Genomic DNA, 17,538 nt, shown 5'->3' on the forward strand with positions numbered 1-17,538 from the left:
GGTTATTGCTTTCGTAAAGGCAACTACGATGGACTGAGACAGTATTTAAATTCTATACAGTGGGACCAACTGATGATGTTACCAACGGCAAATTCAAAATGGGAAGCATTCAAAGAACTTATCTTGGAAGCTACTAGGCTTTACATACCAACTAAGAAATATTGTTCAAGGTTTAGGCCTAAATGGATGTCAGATAAACTAATGAGACATATGGCAGAGAAGAAAAATGCATGGGATACATACAAATTAACACGTGACACAGAAGCCTATGATAGATACAAGTTGATCAGTAACCAAGTTACAAAGGAGATTAGGCAGGCAAAGGCAGATTATGAGAAATCCTTGGCAAAGGTGCAAAGAAAAACAGAAAAGAGTTCTTTACTTATGTAAACTCTAGAAGGAAAGGGATGAATCAGATTGGTCCACTGGATATTGATGGTTCAACTGTTAATGATCCTGCTCAGGTTGCTAACAAACTAAATGAGTATTTTGCATCTACATTCACCCATGAGGAGCTATTCAGGGAGGGGAATGCCATAGGTGAGTTAAACTCTGGCAGTGATCTAGATGATTTTGTAATAACTGAGAGGAAAGTGGAGGAGAAATTGTTGAGGATACACATAAAAAAGGCAACCGAGGTGGATGGGATCTATCCAGTTATATTAAAGGAGGCAGCAAAGGAAGTAAGCAAACCCTTACTTATGAGAGCTTCTTTGGACTCAGGGGAGGTACCCATAGACTGGAGATGTGTAAATGTGACCCCATTCACAAAGGAGGATCAAAGGCTGACACAAGTAAGTATAGACCTGCTAGTTTAACTTCTGTTCCAGGAAAATTAATGGAGGCACTGTTTAAAGAAGCAATGCAGGATTATCTAGACAAGACTTCAGTTATAGCTCGGACATAGCATGGTTTTAAGGGAAAGTTTTGCCTGACCAATTTGATTGGATACTATGATGCAGTCACAAAAGAACTGGATGCAGGGAATAACTTTTATATTATATATTTGGATCTTAGAAAGGCTTTTGATACTGTTGCACATGGAAGACTACTGCACAAATTGGAGCAATGTGGCATTGGAGGCAAACTGCTGTATGGATAAAGGGATGGATGAGGGGGAGAAGACAGAGAGTGGTAATCAATGGACACTGCTCATCGTGGACTAATGTTATTAGTGGAGTTCCTCAGGGTTCAGTGTTGAGTCCACTGTTGTTTTCTGTATTTATAAATGATACTGATGATGGTATATCAAGGTTAATGTCCAAGTTTGCAGACGATACAAAGGTTGGCAGGGTTGTTAAGGACACTACTGGCGCTATACTGCTGCAACAGGATCTGGAAAGGTTGAGCAGATGGGCTGAGGGGTAGCAAATGAAGTTTAACATTGACAAATGTAAAGTACTACCTTTGGGAAACAGTAACCCCAGAGCAACGTATCAACTCTGTGGTACTACACTGACAGTGGTAGAGAATGAAAAGGACCTGGGGGTATTTGTGCAGGCAGATATGAAGTTCTCTTAGCAGTGCAGATGGGCTGCAAGAGTAGCTCATGGTGTTTTGTCAATGATATGCAGGAATTTTTCTAGCAGGGATAAGGAGGTGATTATTCCCTTATATAAGGCAATGGTCAGGCCACACCTTGAGTACTGTATACAAGTCTAGAGGCCTCATTTCAAGAAGGATGTAGAGCTGCTGGAATGAGTACAGAGAAGGGCAACAAGATTAGTGAATGGAACAAAGGGATGCTCTTAAGAAGAAAACCCTAAGTTTTGCAAATTACAGTGTCTGGAGACTAGGCACTGGTGAAGTGATCTGATAGAGGTTTATAAAGCCTTGAATGGTTTGACCAGGCTCAATGTCGATGTGATTCTTCCTCCTGCTCAGACTAATCACCTGAGAGGGCATAAATTCAAATTGAGGAAAGACAGATGTGGGATAGATGTGCAGAAATTTGCCTTTAGCCAGTGGGTAGTTGGTTGGTGGAACAGACTTCCATCCCTTGTTGTGGAAGTTGATAGCTTAAATAAATTTAAGGCTAAGCTGGACAGGTATTTCGAACGAACGGAGGGGTGAAATGGGAGTGTTTTTTTTTTTTTAATTTTATTTTATTTTTTGGCTGATACTGCATAAGCTTGCTTTCTTGCATCATATGCCTCTAATAATACTTTAGAAATTTGCCTTTAGCCTGCTGGTAGTTGGTTGATGGAACAGACTTCCATCCCTTGTTGTGGAAGTTGATAGCCTAAATTAATTTAAGGCTCAGCTAGACAGGTATTTGAAACGAATGGAGGGATGAAATGGAAGTGGTTTTTTTTTTAATTTTTATTTTATTTATTTATTTTTTGGCTGATGCTACATAAGCTTGCTTTCTTGCATCATATGCCTCTACTAATGCTAATGCTAAATAACACATAAGGAGAAAATGGAAGGAATATATAGAAGAGTTATATGATAAAACAAATAAACAAAATGTCTGGCCTGTGATAGCAGAAGATGAAGCGGGGACCTTAGGACCAAAACTAATCAGAGAAGAATTTGAAAAGGCAGTGGTCTCATTAGAAATAGGGAAAAATAAAAAGGGGCAGCTGGACTGGATGAGATACCAGCAAAGATTATAAAAGTACTTGGAGAAGAGGCAAAGAAAGAATTGTTCAGGTTTTGAGGGAAAATCTATGAATGTGGAAGTTAACCTAAAGACTTTCTAAAATCCATAATTAACCCATTAGAAAAGAAAAATGCAACAAATTGTATTGACTATAGGATAATCAGTTTAATTTCCCAATCCTCAAAAATATTACTAGAAATTCTGTCAGAATGAATTAAAGCAAAAGCATAGAATAAGATCAGATCGTGTTCAGAGAAGGATGTGAGAAGCAATAGGAATAATAAAAACACTAGCAGAAAGAAGCACGGAAATAGGAAAATATCTGGCAATCTGTTTTGTTGATCTTGAAAAGGCTTTTGACAGAGTGAATTGGGTTAAGCTGATGGAAGTCCTACGGAAGATTGGCCTAGATAAAATAGATCTGAAACTAATTAGGGAACTTAACATGGGACAGAACAGACAGCTGAGGTTTGCAAGGATGTTCCATGTCTCCTTTGCTTTTTCATTTATATGCAGAAGCTTTAATGAAAGAGTACAAAGAAGAGCAGAAAGGAAGTGTAAAAGTAGGAGGAAGGACAATAAGATTTATAGATCATCAGGTATTGATTGCTAATAATGAGGAAGAATTACAGAGTTCCTTAGATATCTTGAACAGCAAAAGTAAAGGAGTATAACATGAAGATTAATAGAAAGAAAACCAAGGTAATGTTAATTTCAAAGTGGCCAAGAAGGAGAATCAATGTAATGTTAGATGGAATAATTTTGGAACAGGTAGAAAGGTACAGATACTTGAAAAGCATAATGACAGATAATGTAAAAAGCCTGGAGGAATTAAAAATAAGAATTGCAATGGACAAAGAGGCACTTAGTCATAGAAAAGAACTATTGAGAATAAATTTCAAGAAGGAACTGAGGAAGCAAATAGCGAAGACATTAATAAGGATTGTTGTACTATATGACTCAGAGACATGGACACTTGGAAGAGAGATTAGACAGCAAGAAGCTTTTGAGATGTGGGTGTGTAGGAGAATGGAAAGGGTGAAATGGGTGGACAGGGTGAGGAGGTTTTGAGGAAAGTAGGGGAAGAGAGAACGTTAGGAAAAAGAAGTAAGAAGACAAAAGAACTTTATAGGACATGTACTGAGATGAGAAAGCATGTTGTGGAAAGTGACTGAGGGGAAGAGAACTGTTGGGAGAAAGAGAATGGGAATGATGGATTGGATGGAAAGAGAAAATTATGCAAAGGAGAATGAGAATGATGGATGGGATGGAAAGAGAAAATTATGCAGGAAGTAAAAGGAAAACATAAGATAGAGAAGTATGCAGGTTAAGGTCATCACTGTGGTCAATGGTGACCTTAACCTGCCCGAGGGCACAGAACTTGAAGAAGATGCTCAAGTTTCTTCATAAAATTTAATTTCAAAATAGTGCAGCATTTCTTATAACGGTTCTCGTGATCAACTGAAATTTCTTCATCTAGACTTGACAAAAATAACCACAAGGATCTCAAAATGTTGTCAAAACTGGCATTTAAATGGAACGGTTATTGGAATGTTTTCTGTGAAGCTTTTTCCTACCTTATTTTAGCATTAGCATTAGTAGAGGCATTTGATGCAAGAAAGCAAGCTTATGCAGCGTCAGCCAAAAAAAAAACACCCACTTCCACTTCACCCCTCTGTTCGTTCAAAATACCTGTCCAGCTGAGCCTTAAACTTATTTAGGCTATCAACCACCACTACAAGGGATGGAAGTCTGTTCCACCAACCAACCGGTGAAATACCACCACTTTGCTTATTGGAGGCTTGAAGTGGTGAAGCCCATGTTTAGTCTCTAGAGCAAACTTTCCGGCATCCCCCTCTCCCCATACCTCTCCTTCAACCCATGCACGGTACTAAGTACTATAGGTTGTGATACCTTTCGTGTTTGGGGTTCTCATAAAAAAAAAAAAAAAAAAACACCACCCGCTGGCTAAACGCAAATTTCTGCACGTCTATCCTACATCTGTCTTTCCTCAATTTCAATTTATGCCCTCTCAGGTGATTATTCTGAGCTAGAGGAAAAATCCCATCAGCATTGAGCATGCTCAAACCATTCAAGGCTTTATACACCTCTATCAGATCACCTCGCTGGTGCCTAGTCTCCAGACACTGTAATTCGCAAAACTTAAGCCTTTCTTCGTAAGAGCACCCCTTTGTTCCATTCACTAATCTTGTTGCCCTTCTCTGTACTCGTTCCAGCAACTCTACATCCTTCTTCAAATGAGGCCTCCAGACCTGTATACAGTACTCCAGGTGTGGCCTGACCATTGCCTTATACAAGGGAATAATCACCTCCTTATCCCTGCTTGAAAAATTCCTGTATATCATTGACAATACTCCATGAGCTACTCTTGCAGCCCGTCTGCACTGCTCAGAGAACTTCATATCTGCCTGCACAACCACCCCCAAGTCCCTTTCATTCTCTACCACTGTCAGTGTAGTACCACAGAGTTGATACGTTGCTCTGGGGTTGCTGTTTCCATGTGTAGTACTTTACATTTGTCAATGTTAAACTTCATTTGCCACCTCTCAGCCCATCTGCTCAACCTTTCCAGATCCTGTTGCAGCAGCATAGTGTCAGTAGTGTCCTTGACAACCCTGCCAACCTTTGTATCGTCTGCAAACTTGGACATTAAGCTTGATATACCATCATCAATATCATTTATAAATACAGAAAACAATAATGGACCCAACACTGAGCCCTGAGGGACTCCACTAATAACATTAGTCCACGATGAGCAGTGTCCATTTGGACACTGCTCATCGTGGATAAAGGCATAGCAGTGTCCATAGCAGTGTCCATTTGGACACTGCTATGGATAAAGGGGTAGTTGTCTCAACCACCCCTTTATCCATAGCAGCAATTTGCCTCCAATGTCACACTGCTCCAATTTGTGTAGCAGTCTTCCATGTGCAACAGTATCAAAAGCCTTTCTAAGATCCAAGTATATAATATCAAAGCTATTCCCTGCATCCAGTTCTTTTGTGACTGCATCATAATATCCAATCAAATTGGTCAGGCAAGACTTCCCCTTAACAAAACCATGCTGTGTCCGAGCTATAACTGGTCTTGTGTAAAATGATCCTGCAGTGCTTCTTTAACCAGTGCCTCCATTAATTTTCCTGGAACAGAAGTTAAACTCACAGGTCTATAATTGCTTGTGTCAGCTTTTGATCCTCCTTTGTGAATTGGGGTCACATTTGCACATCTCCAGTCTATGGGTACCTCCCCTGAGTCCAAGGAAGCTCTCATAATTATGGCTAAGGGTGTGCTTACTTCCTTTGCTGCCTCCTTTAATATAACTGGATAGATCCCATCCACCCCGGGTGCCTTTCTTGTGTTTATCTTCAACAGTTTCTCCTCCGCTTTACTCCCGGTTATTTCAAAATTCTGTAGCTTACTGCTAGAGTTAATACACCTCTGGCATTCCCCTCACCGAATAACTCCTCATGTGTGAATGTCGATGCAAAATATTCATTTAGTTTGTTAGCTACCTGAGCAGGATCATCAACAGTTGACCCATCAATATCAAGTGGACCAATCTGATTCATCCCCTACCTTCTAGAGTTTACATAAGTAAAGAAATCTTTGCTGTTTTTCTTTGCATCCCTTGCCAAGGATTTCTCGTAATCTGCCTTCGCCTGCCTAACCTCCTTTGTAACTTGGTTGCATATCAACTTGTATCTATCATAGGCTTCTGTGTCATGTGTTAATTTGTAAGTATCCCATGCTTTTTTCTTCTCTGCCATATGCCTCATTAGTTCATCTGACATCCATTTTGGCCTAAACCTTGAACGATATTTCTTAGTTGGTATGTAAAGCCTAGTAGCTTCCAAGATTAATTCTTTGAATGCTTCCCATTTTGAATTTGCTGTTGGTAACATCATCAGTTGGACCCACTATATAGAATTTAAATACTGTCTCAGTCCATCGTAGTTGCCTTTACGGAAGCAATAACCCTTCCCTTTACCCCTAATGGTAGTTACCTCTTTGAGTAAATCCCACTTCAGCACACTGTGATCACTGCCACCTAGTGGTTCATTTACCTGCAGATTCTTAATGCATGAAGAATCACTGCTGATAATCAAATCAAGAGTATTACTCCCTCTAGTTGCCTCCCGAACATGCTGATGTAGAAAACAATCATCCAATAAATCCACAAAAGCCCTGCTAGTGTGTGAGTGACCAGCCCCCAAATTCCAGTCAATATCTGGGAAATTAAAATCTCCCATTATAAGACTCTCTGATTTACTGGCCCACTCTATTTCCCTGTACAGTTTCTTATTATACTCATCAGAGTCATTGGGCCTATAGCACACTCCTACTCTCAATTTCGATCTCCCATGCCTTTGTATAGGCATAAAAATGATTTCAATAAACTCAATCATTTTTATGCCTATACAACTTTACATGCAGTGCAGTGTTGTTTAATCTGTTATTAGAATTAATTATTTCCCATTTGTCTTTCAGTCAAGAAAATTAAAATCTTCATATTCTTTCTATAGTTGTTGATTTTCTGTGCACACTCTACTATGAATGAAATCATGAAGTATTATATTTCAAAATTACAGCAAGGGTTACATCCATATGTTACCAGATTTATGAGTTTATACAAAATACAAGTATACTAAATACAAATATAAAATAATTGCCTTCATTTTGTAAGTAAATGTAAAAAAAAAATTGAGTAAAACCTTTTAACCCCTTCATGGATTATTCAGTGATATCTCGTTTTTAGTTTTAAAAGTTATTTGGAAATATCACGAAACATCTCATGATATAATACCTCCAAATTTAGGACTGAAACGTATTTTCTCTGACATATATCTGGCTAATTTTGCATTAGGCAGGTAAATTCCGAGTTTTTTAGGATTTTCTTATGGCTGGCAGCAAATGACTGGGTTTAGTTTTACTCATATTGTACAGCAATGTCAGAACAGTAGTGTGCGTTCCTGTGCCGCCAGTAAGCAAAATATAATTTTCCATCCTAAATGCAGAATAATGAACCCACGAAAATAACTCACAAAAACAATATTGAAAAATATTTCGGCGCCCTCTTGAACTGCCGCCTGTAAGCAACGCTTACCTCGCCTGTCCACTTGTGCCGGCCGTGTGTTAGAATGTAGTTAGTTCGCGATTACTGCTTGTGCATTCCACTTGATTTTTTAAATTTATTCATATAACGAGTAATAAAGACCTTTTCTGTGCCTTTTTTTTAGCTCAATCGCTAATTTATTAAAAAAATCTGTATAATTTGCACATTTTTTGGCATACGCGAGATAACTCGGGATAGCCCAAATGCGTTAATTACTCCCATGTATTTTCTACAAAAAAAATTAATAAAAAATACAAAAACTATACAATGAGTATTCGCATGATGCATACTTTAATATGAAAAATAAAAAAAGTTGATCTGTTACGGCACATTTTCCAGAAAAAAATGTTCCGGGAAGGGGTTAAACCTCTCAAGCAGACTTACCTGAAAATCGTATGTAGGTGAAGCAGTCTCGCTGTTGTGTTCTGAACCTGAAGAGATGGGAAATAATGTAGCAGCCAATGCACCTAAAACATCAGTGGTCATGCAAAGTATCATAAAATCAGGCCGGTTGTGATACAAATACATGAGAAATTGCAAAAGAGTCATAGGATAATCCTGAACAGCAGAATTTTCTTCTCTAGCTGAAGTCTTTAATGAAAAATTAAACATATTTATTACTAATTGAATGATGAAATTTTACAAAAAAAAATTAAAAAAAAAAAAAAAAATGAGATTAGACCTGAACCTACAAATATTTGTGAAATGCATTCAATTTGGAGAATTAGAGGATACGGGAGAAATTGGAAAAAATTAGCAAATATTATTGAAAATTAACATTCTCCCTCGTGGCCATACATCTGCTACTTCCTCAGGGGCTTTGAGCAAACATATAGCCATACTAGAGGAATGTATTATACATACCCTTCCTATAATCTCTATACCAGTTTTGCTAGGTTAACTTTAGGTAATTACTTGGTGAATAATTTGGAATGACAGCAATTTTTTGAATATATGTTAGCATTAGCAAGGGCACATGATGCAAGAAAGTAAGCTTAAATAGCATCGGCCAAAAAAAAAAAAAAAAAAAAAACCCTTATTTCACCCATCCCCTCGCTCCAAATGTTTGTCAAATTCTACCCTGAATCTATTTAAGCTATCAACTTCTACAATGACAGATGTAAATTTGTTCCAGCAATCAACCACCTGCTGGCTAAAGGCAAACTTCTGCACATCTATCGTACAATCAACGATCTTTCTTCAATTTGAATTTATGCCCACTCAGGTGATTATTCTGAGCAAGAGGAAGAATCCCATCAGCATTGAGCATTCTCAAACCATTCAAGGCTTTATACACCTCCATCAGATCCCCTCGCAGGTGCCTAGTCTCCAGACACTGTAATTTGCAAAACATAAGCCTTTCTTTGTAAGAGCAACCCTTTGTTCTGCTCACTAATCTTGTTGCCCTTCTCTGTACTTGTTCCAACAGCTCTACAATTTGTACAGCAGCCTTCCATGTGCAACAGTATCAAAGGCCTTTCTAAGATCCAAATATATGATATCAAAGTTATTCTCTGCATCCAGTTCTTTTGTGACTACATCATAGTATCCAATCAAATTACTCAGACAAGACTTCCCCTTAACAAACCCATGCTGTTTCCAAGCTATAACTGAAGTCTTGTCTAGATAATCCTGCAATGCTTCTTTAACCAGTGCCTCCATTAATTTCCCTGGAATAGAAGTTAAACTAACAGGTCTGTAATTACCTGTATCTTCCTTTGAACCTATGGGTCTCATATCTATGTCTGATTTCTATACTGATATTATTTTTGGAAGGAATATTTTAGTTTTATGCATGATATTTCTGAGATTAACGTAGTCATAGACCAGATTTAGAAATTTTATTAAATACTCTTTGGTTGTATTTTCAGGGCATACCAAACCTATTCTGAATTTAATGATACCTTCTACAGTGTGTTTTACCTTCTACAGTACGGCCTCCGTAGCCGAGTGGGCAGGAGCGGGAGTGCAGTCGCACACCCGCTCCTGCAGCGGTCTACTCTTTGAGTAGACCGGGGTTCAAGCCCCTGACTGCTGAATACGGTTGATCTGCCAACCCGCACTGGACCAGCGTGGCAGATTATGGTCCATTTCCCTCAGCATGAATTGTTGAGGAGGCTTTCATCCTGCAGTGGGTTGATAATGTCTGCACTTTACTTTTACTACAGTGTGTTTAAGATGTATATATTTGATAGAAATCTTATGGTATAACTTGTTTAGGGCTTTTAGCTTACTGTGTTATAGTGCAAACAGGGTGTTATGTATGCTTTTTACGTTAATGGGATCTGTATCCCATTCTGTGAGGAGTTTTTCAAAATTGTTAATATCGTGGGGTCTTGTCCTATTGTAGTTACTGTATTCTTGTTTAATTTTATAATTTCTCAATTCATTACTATGTAAGGGTGACATGAGTAATTACAGACCAGTTAGGTTCCGGGTAAAATAATGGAGTCACTGGTTAAAGATGCATTGCAGGATCATTTAGACAAGACTGCAGCAATAATTAAGACACTGCATGGGTTTGTTAAGGGAACGTCTTGTCTGACAAATTTGATTGGTTATTATGATGTGGTTACAAAGGAACTGGATGCAAAAAATAATTTTGATATCATATACTTGGATTTCAGGAAAGCTTTTGACACTGTTGTGCATGGAAGACTATTGTACAAATTGGAGCAGAATGGTATTAAGAGTAAGTTGCTACAATGGATAAAAGGATGGTTGAGTGGGAGAAGACAGAGGTGGTAATCAATGGATGCTGCTCTTCGTGGACTAATGTTATTAGTGGAGTACCACAGGATTCGGCGTTGGGTCCACCGTTTTGTATATTTATCAATGATATTGATGAAGGTATATCAGGCTTAGTATCAAAGTTTGCAGATGATACAAAGGTTGGCAGAGTTGTTAATGACAGTAATGGTAGTGTGTTACTTCAACAGGATCTAGAAAATTTGGGCAGATGGGATGAGAAGTGGCAACTGAAGTTTAACCTTGACAAATGCAAAGTACTGCATATGGGTAGAAGTAACCTGAGAGAAACATACCAACTCTGTGGTACTACACTTAAGGAGGTAAAAAATGAAAAAGACCTGGGAGTAATTGTGCAGTCAGATATGAAGTTTTCTGAGCAATGCAGACAGGCTGCCAGGGCAGGTCATGGAGTGTTGTCAATGATATACAGGAATTTTGTTAGCATGGGAAAAGGAGGTGATTATCCCTCTGTATAAGGCAATGGTCAGGTCACGCCTTGAGTACTGCATGCAGGTCTGGAGGCCTAATTTTAGGAAGGATGTAGATTTGCTTCAGCGTGTACAGAGAAGGGCAACAAGATTGGTGAGGGAAATGAAGGGATCCTACCAGGAGAGGCTTAAGTTCTGCAAATTGCAGAAGCTGGAGACTATGCACCTGCGAGGTGATCTGATTGAGGTGTATAAAGCCTTGAATGGGTTGAGCAGGCTGAAATCTGATGGGATTCTTCCACTTGTTTAGATTATGAATCTAAGGGGACATAAATTGAAATTGAGGAAGGACAGATGTAGAATAGATGTGTGGAAATTTGCCTTTAGCCAGCGGGTGTTTAATTGCTAGAACAAACTTCCAATATCCTTGTGGAAGATGATAGGTTAAATAAATTTAAGGAGGAACTAGACAAATATTTAGAGGGGATTGTTTCGTAATTTTTTTTCGTTTTTCTTTTGGCTGATGGATCACATGCCACTATTATTACTACTTTAATCCTTCTCACAACTATGACACCTTTATCTTCCAGCCCATTTTTAATTTCTTCTTCTGAGACACTAATAAGGTACCATTCCTTTTGATGTGTTTAGGCTATTATGGGGAGAATCCCACCAAAAGTTCTCATCTGAAGCAGTCTTTCTGCATGTTTTGCATTGGCTGTCTCGACTAAAATGTTGCCTGATTTCAGTCGCTTGACATTTTTTGGACATTTTTGGAAGACAAATGGTGACAGTTTTCTCAATGGCTGTTCTGATGTTGAATGAAGGACTAGAAAAGTGGGTGCATGAAGCGATGTCATGCCTTTTTTTGTCTTTTGGTTACATTCATCTTATTATCCTCATTTTTCCGACTCAAAGGAGTCGCATCTCTGGAATCTGTGGTTGTGATATTTGGATCATTCATGTTAGCCCCTTTTAGCCCTGGGAGTGAGAGCTTTTCCTCCCAGGTTTCCGGCTCTGCCACAGGGAGGCAGGAGCCGTGCCAACTAGTGACCAAGCAGAATTTGATTAGTAGAAGTAGAAAATAAATAAAAGAAAAGTGTTGTTTTTCCTTTCTTAGGATCCTTTGTGCTGATACCTTTCAGCCAATGTATATATACAATAGAGAATTTGCTTTAAACTCTATAAATGTGTATCACTCTCACTTTAGAAATCACTTTATAATCGCAGAGAAATCGCCTGATCACTAGATATGATTGGCACTCTGGGCCGGAGTAGGCGAAGTTCCTACCATTGAACCTATTGTTCATTCATCCGGTAAGGGAAGAGGGATTTGTATTGAAGAAGAAGAAGATCTTCTAGTAGTTCCCTTTTGTCGGTGTTTTCCATGATGGCTAAAATGGATATGGAGATATTGGTAAAAATGTGCTTTTGGAAGTGAATACAGACAAATACACCTATTTCATTGGTGTATTTGTCTGTATCTGTGTTATTTCTATCTTTAGGGGGGGGGGGGGATTTTCCCTGTATTTCTTTATTTGTGATCGGTGCAAATTTAGTCTTATGTGTAGTTCAGTACTGGTTTTTCCTATATATTGGATGCCACATTCTTTACATGTGATTAGGTATATTACTCCTTTTGTGTGGCAAAATATCAGTGAATTTTCTGTGTTATGGCAGTGCTGGCTATGCATGTATGGACACGCCAAAAATACACATGGAATCGTGATCAGAAACCCAACCAAACCAAACTAACAGAAGTATACACATATGCAATAACCTAGAAAACATGATGGAAGCTTTAATTAAACTGAAAAATACCCTCATCAAAAAAAAAAAAATACCTGACAATTACATCAGACACCACATAAACACAGCTGTGCAAGTAAAACTCAAACAGCAACCAACTAACATTAATTCTAATAGTATCATAGAAAAAATCTTTTCCACGGAACATAAAGGCTCCAATTAGAGCTGTAAATTGGCCCCTATTCGAACCCCAGGTTAATTGAGCAGGTGAGGCTCGTCACCTATCCACAGGGTACCTGGATGTCCAAAACCAAATCCCCACTAGTACAGTTATTAACACCATGAATATAAATACACCAGTCATCATCATTATGCAGGTATATTGCATTCCACTAAAACGAGATTTATTTACAAACATGGAATATAACAAGAAACCGCAGGGTTAAGATTCACAATGAAGGAGGCTGTATATATTTGTAAATAATTATCCCCAAGGGCACATGCAGGGCCATCATGCCTTAGAAAAGCGTTGCTGGCCCACGCCATACGGATAACATGATTAATTTTAATATCTATCATTTCAATTTATTTCCATTTATTTCTATCATTTCTCATTTTAGTTTAATTTTAATATCTATCATGTCAATTTCTTCCATTTATTTCTATTATTTCTTATTTTCAGCTTAATTTAATGCATTAAAGCTAAATATAAAAATTGATATCTGCTCTCTACAATAATACAAGCAAAAATATACAATTTAAAGCTTTAAATTATAATTTAACATCCAGCTCACTCTCAGGAATGCATAGCATTAGATTTTCCCTACAGCACGGTAAACAATTACACTCCGGATAAAATCTGGTACATCCACGCAATAAATAGTACTACACACAAAACCTAAAGAAGGCAGGAAAATCAAACATTTTCAGACTGACCACCACAGGATATGGAGGTGAGGTACAATGATATTTTAATCTGATACATACGCGTAGGGCTTTGAATCTGCTGTCACAGTTTGCGGCCATATATGTAAACTACCCTGTTTATTTAAAATTAAGTACAGATATTCAAAAAATTACTCTCGTTATTCCAAATTATTCACCAAGTAATTACCTAAAGTTAACCTAGCAAAACTGGTATAGAGATTACAGATACGGGTATGTATAATAGATTCCTCTAGTATGGCTATATATCTACTCAAAGCCCTTGAGGAAGTAGCAGATATATGGCCATGAGGGTGAATGTTAATTTTCACTAACTTTCATTAATTTTCTCCAATTTCTCCAGTATTCTCTAATTCTCCATTAAATTTACATTAATTTTGTTATTTTTATACGTATCTATGTTTTATATATAAGGCTATCCATACCAGGGATAGATTTATATATAACTAGCGGATTGGTTGGGGTCAATACAAATGCAATGCTCAAAAGTAGTACCATAATTTTAAAAAGTAATAATGTATAAATAATTTAAGTACATATATAACCCATGCACGTATAATGTCTAATTGTCACTGTACAATATCTATCATTAACATAGGAGCTAATACCCTCATTTACGCTATTTAAAAATTTAATATTTAAATAGCGTAAAACTGAATATGTTTATATTCAGTGTATAGGGAAGGGATGCTGACCTATCAACTGTAATTACCATGGAAAATTGAGAAAGTCTGTAAGGTGAAGGAGATAACTTGAAATAAATTGATTAACATAAAAATAATAATGATGATAATGATGTTACCCAAAGTAGTGGGTCCTAGGGCTTTAACTACTTCTTCAAAGGGTCAGCAGCCAAAAATGTAGGAGCCATCACAATAAGCAGGGTCTCTGTTTCTGTTACGATGTATAAGTGCAAAATGTATAAATCATATAAATCATGATTTATACATTTCGCACGTATAACAGAATTTGCAGGGTCTCTGTTTCTGTTATGATATATAAGTTGTTGTTATTTGGTTTTTAGGAGCATTAGCAACTAAGGCCATATTGCTAAGGGATATGGCGGTGGTCATTCCCTGACCTTTCCGCATCCTCCATATTTGGTGGTGACGGGCTCAAACCCTGGTCTAATCAAGAAGGTGTGTGTGCTAAGCACTGCTGCTCCTTCCCACCTGGCTACGGAGGCGCAGATGATGATGTATACATTTCGGAAGTATAACAGAAACAGAGACCCTGCTTATTGTGATGGCTCCTACATTTTTGGCTGCCGACCCTTTGAAGAAGTAGTTAAAGCCCTTGGACCAACTACTTTTGGTAACATCGTTATCATCGTTATTATTTTTATGTTAATCAATTTATTTCACGTTATCTCCTTCACCTTAAAGGCCTTCTCAATTTTTCTATGGTAATTACAATTGATAGGTCACCATCCCTTCCCTACACTGAATATAAAGATTTGTCTATATTTCATTATGGTTGCTGGGGTTTCTCTACTGTAACTAGTAGTACCCAGGATCCATGACACAGTTTAATAATTTTGTTTTAATACTTTACTTGCTTACTTTGTCATTGAGTAACCTGATTATTTTTATCAATATTATATATATATATATATAAAGTTATGTAGAAGAATATGAGGAATAGAAATGGAAAAAGAGTATCAGAACAGATTAATGGAGGAAAAAGGGGTGGATAGGTCATTCGATCGGTTCGCCTATGCGATGATTTGTCTAGCGATTGAAATGCAGTGATTCCATGACCATTATTGGCCTAGTAGTCCTCTGTTGACATTGGGCATAATGGTCAGTTTATTTTTATTTTGTTATAGTAGTTTGATTAGTCTCTTTTGGCGATATTTCACGTTTCCCGGAACTGGTACCTTACTAGGGGCTTCTGCTAAATTGTTATATAATTGGTTTTAAATTTTAAAATGGATTTATCTGAATTGAATTTAAATTATATTCTAAATTATTTGGAGGCTTTCGGCTATAGTTTGTATTGTTACCCCTTCTCTTCCCTCCCTATTACGATTGATTGTTAGGTTTATGTTAAATTTTCACTCTACAGTTTTGCCATACTACTGGCATTTGTATTAATTTTTTATACGTAATTTCAGTAATATATTGGGTATCATGTGGAGGATGTTTATTTTACTGCCCCTAATGACTACTTCATATTTATTTTATTTTATTATTTATTTATTTATTTTATTTTTAATGTTATTACTCATACATATATATATATATATATTATTTATTAGATTCACACAATTAATTTTTATATCTTCAGTCAATGAATTTATTCATAAAGGGACAATGATTTCTTACATTTAAAAATATTCACTCCTGTATTTCAAAATTTAACTTCCTTTCATACAGCATTAAACAGCTGCATAATCTTCTGTATTCTTTGAACGTGCTAACCATTAAACTTTTATTTTAGCCTTAAAGCCTAAATGTTTACCACTCAGACATAAAATATATGTCTAATGAATCCTCTTTACTTCTTCTTCCTTATGGTAAGATGTATTTTCAGTTTTTTATGTTTCAAAATACCAAATTTTAATTAACTGAGAGCACATGCAATGCCACTACATGCAGTGCCATTGTAGTCAAACAGTGAGTAGTATACATTGGTTCATTTCAGACAAATTGGAATATTGCTCCTCAGTATGTGGCTATATTTCCTGAATGCTATCCATCTGAAATTTATTCTTCTCTTGACTTCCAGCCATTTATCATTATTATAGCTATTGACTGTCCAAGAATCTACCTTTTCAATTTCTGTTCCTTCAATGATTATATCCTTTCCTCTGGCATACTTGTTCATTTACTTTTGTTTTAACCATATTCATCTTTAGTCTGAAATCCTTAATTCTCATCAAGTACTCTTTCTACTCTGTTAGTAAGGATCCTTGTGAACAGCTTGTAGATGGGGGACAACAAGCCAATATCCAGAGATAGTGTCACATGTCAGTACTAGGATGCATAAAGCAGAGTGTCCAATTTATTGTGTGTGTGTGTGTGTGTGTGTGTGCGTGCACATGTGCAAATTCAGTAAGTAAATGGGCCAACAGCAGGAAAGAATCATGTTTGTCTGAGAAAATATTACTATTTGCACATAGATAGATAGACAGATATAATTTCGGTTGATTATAAGATATAATATAAATTCATTCATGTGAATTCCAGTACAGTCCTAGTACCACAAGCTATTTTGGCTCTGAGCAAGAAGACATATATGCCACGGGAATAACCAATCCTTAATTTAGAGCCACTTTTGCTATTCTATTTGCTCATATCGTTTCCCGTATCTTCTGGAATCAGGCAAACCAATAATTTGTTCTGTTGTTATATGTCTCACTAGCAAATACTTCAAAGAAAGCACTTGACCTGTGTAATCCTAGTTTATTTATTACTAACACACTCATACTAAAAATCATACTTTACATGAATGTTTTCTCCTCTACTTCTTTATTGAGGTCACATTTTAAAATCATTAAACTATCAACACACACACACAGCAGAATGATTAGTATTGGTATTTGAAAGGTCAAATGTGAAAGTAAGTTGACTTTTTCTGCACCAGACAAAAACAATATAAGAAGAAAAAGAATGACAAGACGGAAAAAGCTGCCTATCTGATTGACATAGAGGTGCCCAACAGTGGAAACATGCAGAAAACCCATGAGGAAAAGATCAGGAAGTACACAAACCTAAGACATGAGATCAAAGAGATGCGGCATATGCAACAAGTAACAGCCATTGCGTTCATTGTGTCAACCACAGGTATGGTGACAAAGACCCCACATAACAGCCTAGCAGCAATAGGACTCCCAGAGAACACCTACAAGTAACTCCAAAAAGTCACAATCCTGAACACTGCAAGATAGTCAGAGAGCTTCGACAAATAGTAACACCAGACAT

General features: G+C 37.2%; 1 protein-coding gene across 3 annotated transcripts in view; it reads right to left on the reverse strand.

The window, feature by feature from the left end:
- The window catches only part of bchs (WD repeat and FYVE domain containing 3 bchs), a 1,877,108-nt gene that overhangs the window by 988,208 nt on the left and 871,362 nt on the right, over positions 1-17,538 (reverse strand). For all 3 annotated transcript variants that reach the window (XM_090389621.1, XM_090389619.1, XM_090389620.1), the window contains exon 36: positions 8,124-8,330. In XM_090389621.1, the coding sequence (XP_090245747.1) occupies positions 8,124-8,330 (207 nt within the window). The remainder of the gene's footprint in view (positions 1-8,123; positions 8,331-17,538) is intronic.

The sequence above is a fragment of the Mastigoproctus giganteus genome, chromosome 2 (assembly GCF_048544385.1).
Source record: "Mastigoproctus giganteus isolate SK-2022 chromosome 2, ASM4854438v1, whole genome shotgun sequence".
Lineage (NCBI taxonomy): Eukaryota > Metazoa > Arthropoda > Arachnida > Uropygi > Thelyphonidae > Mastigoproctus > Mastigoproctus giganteus.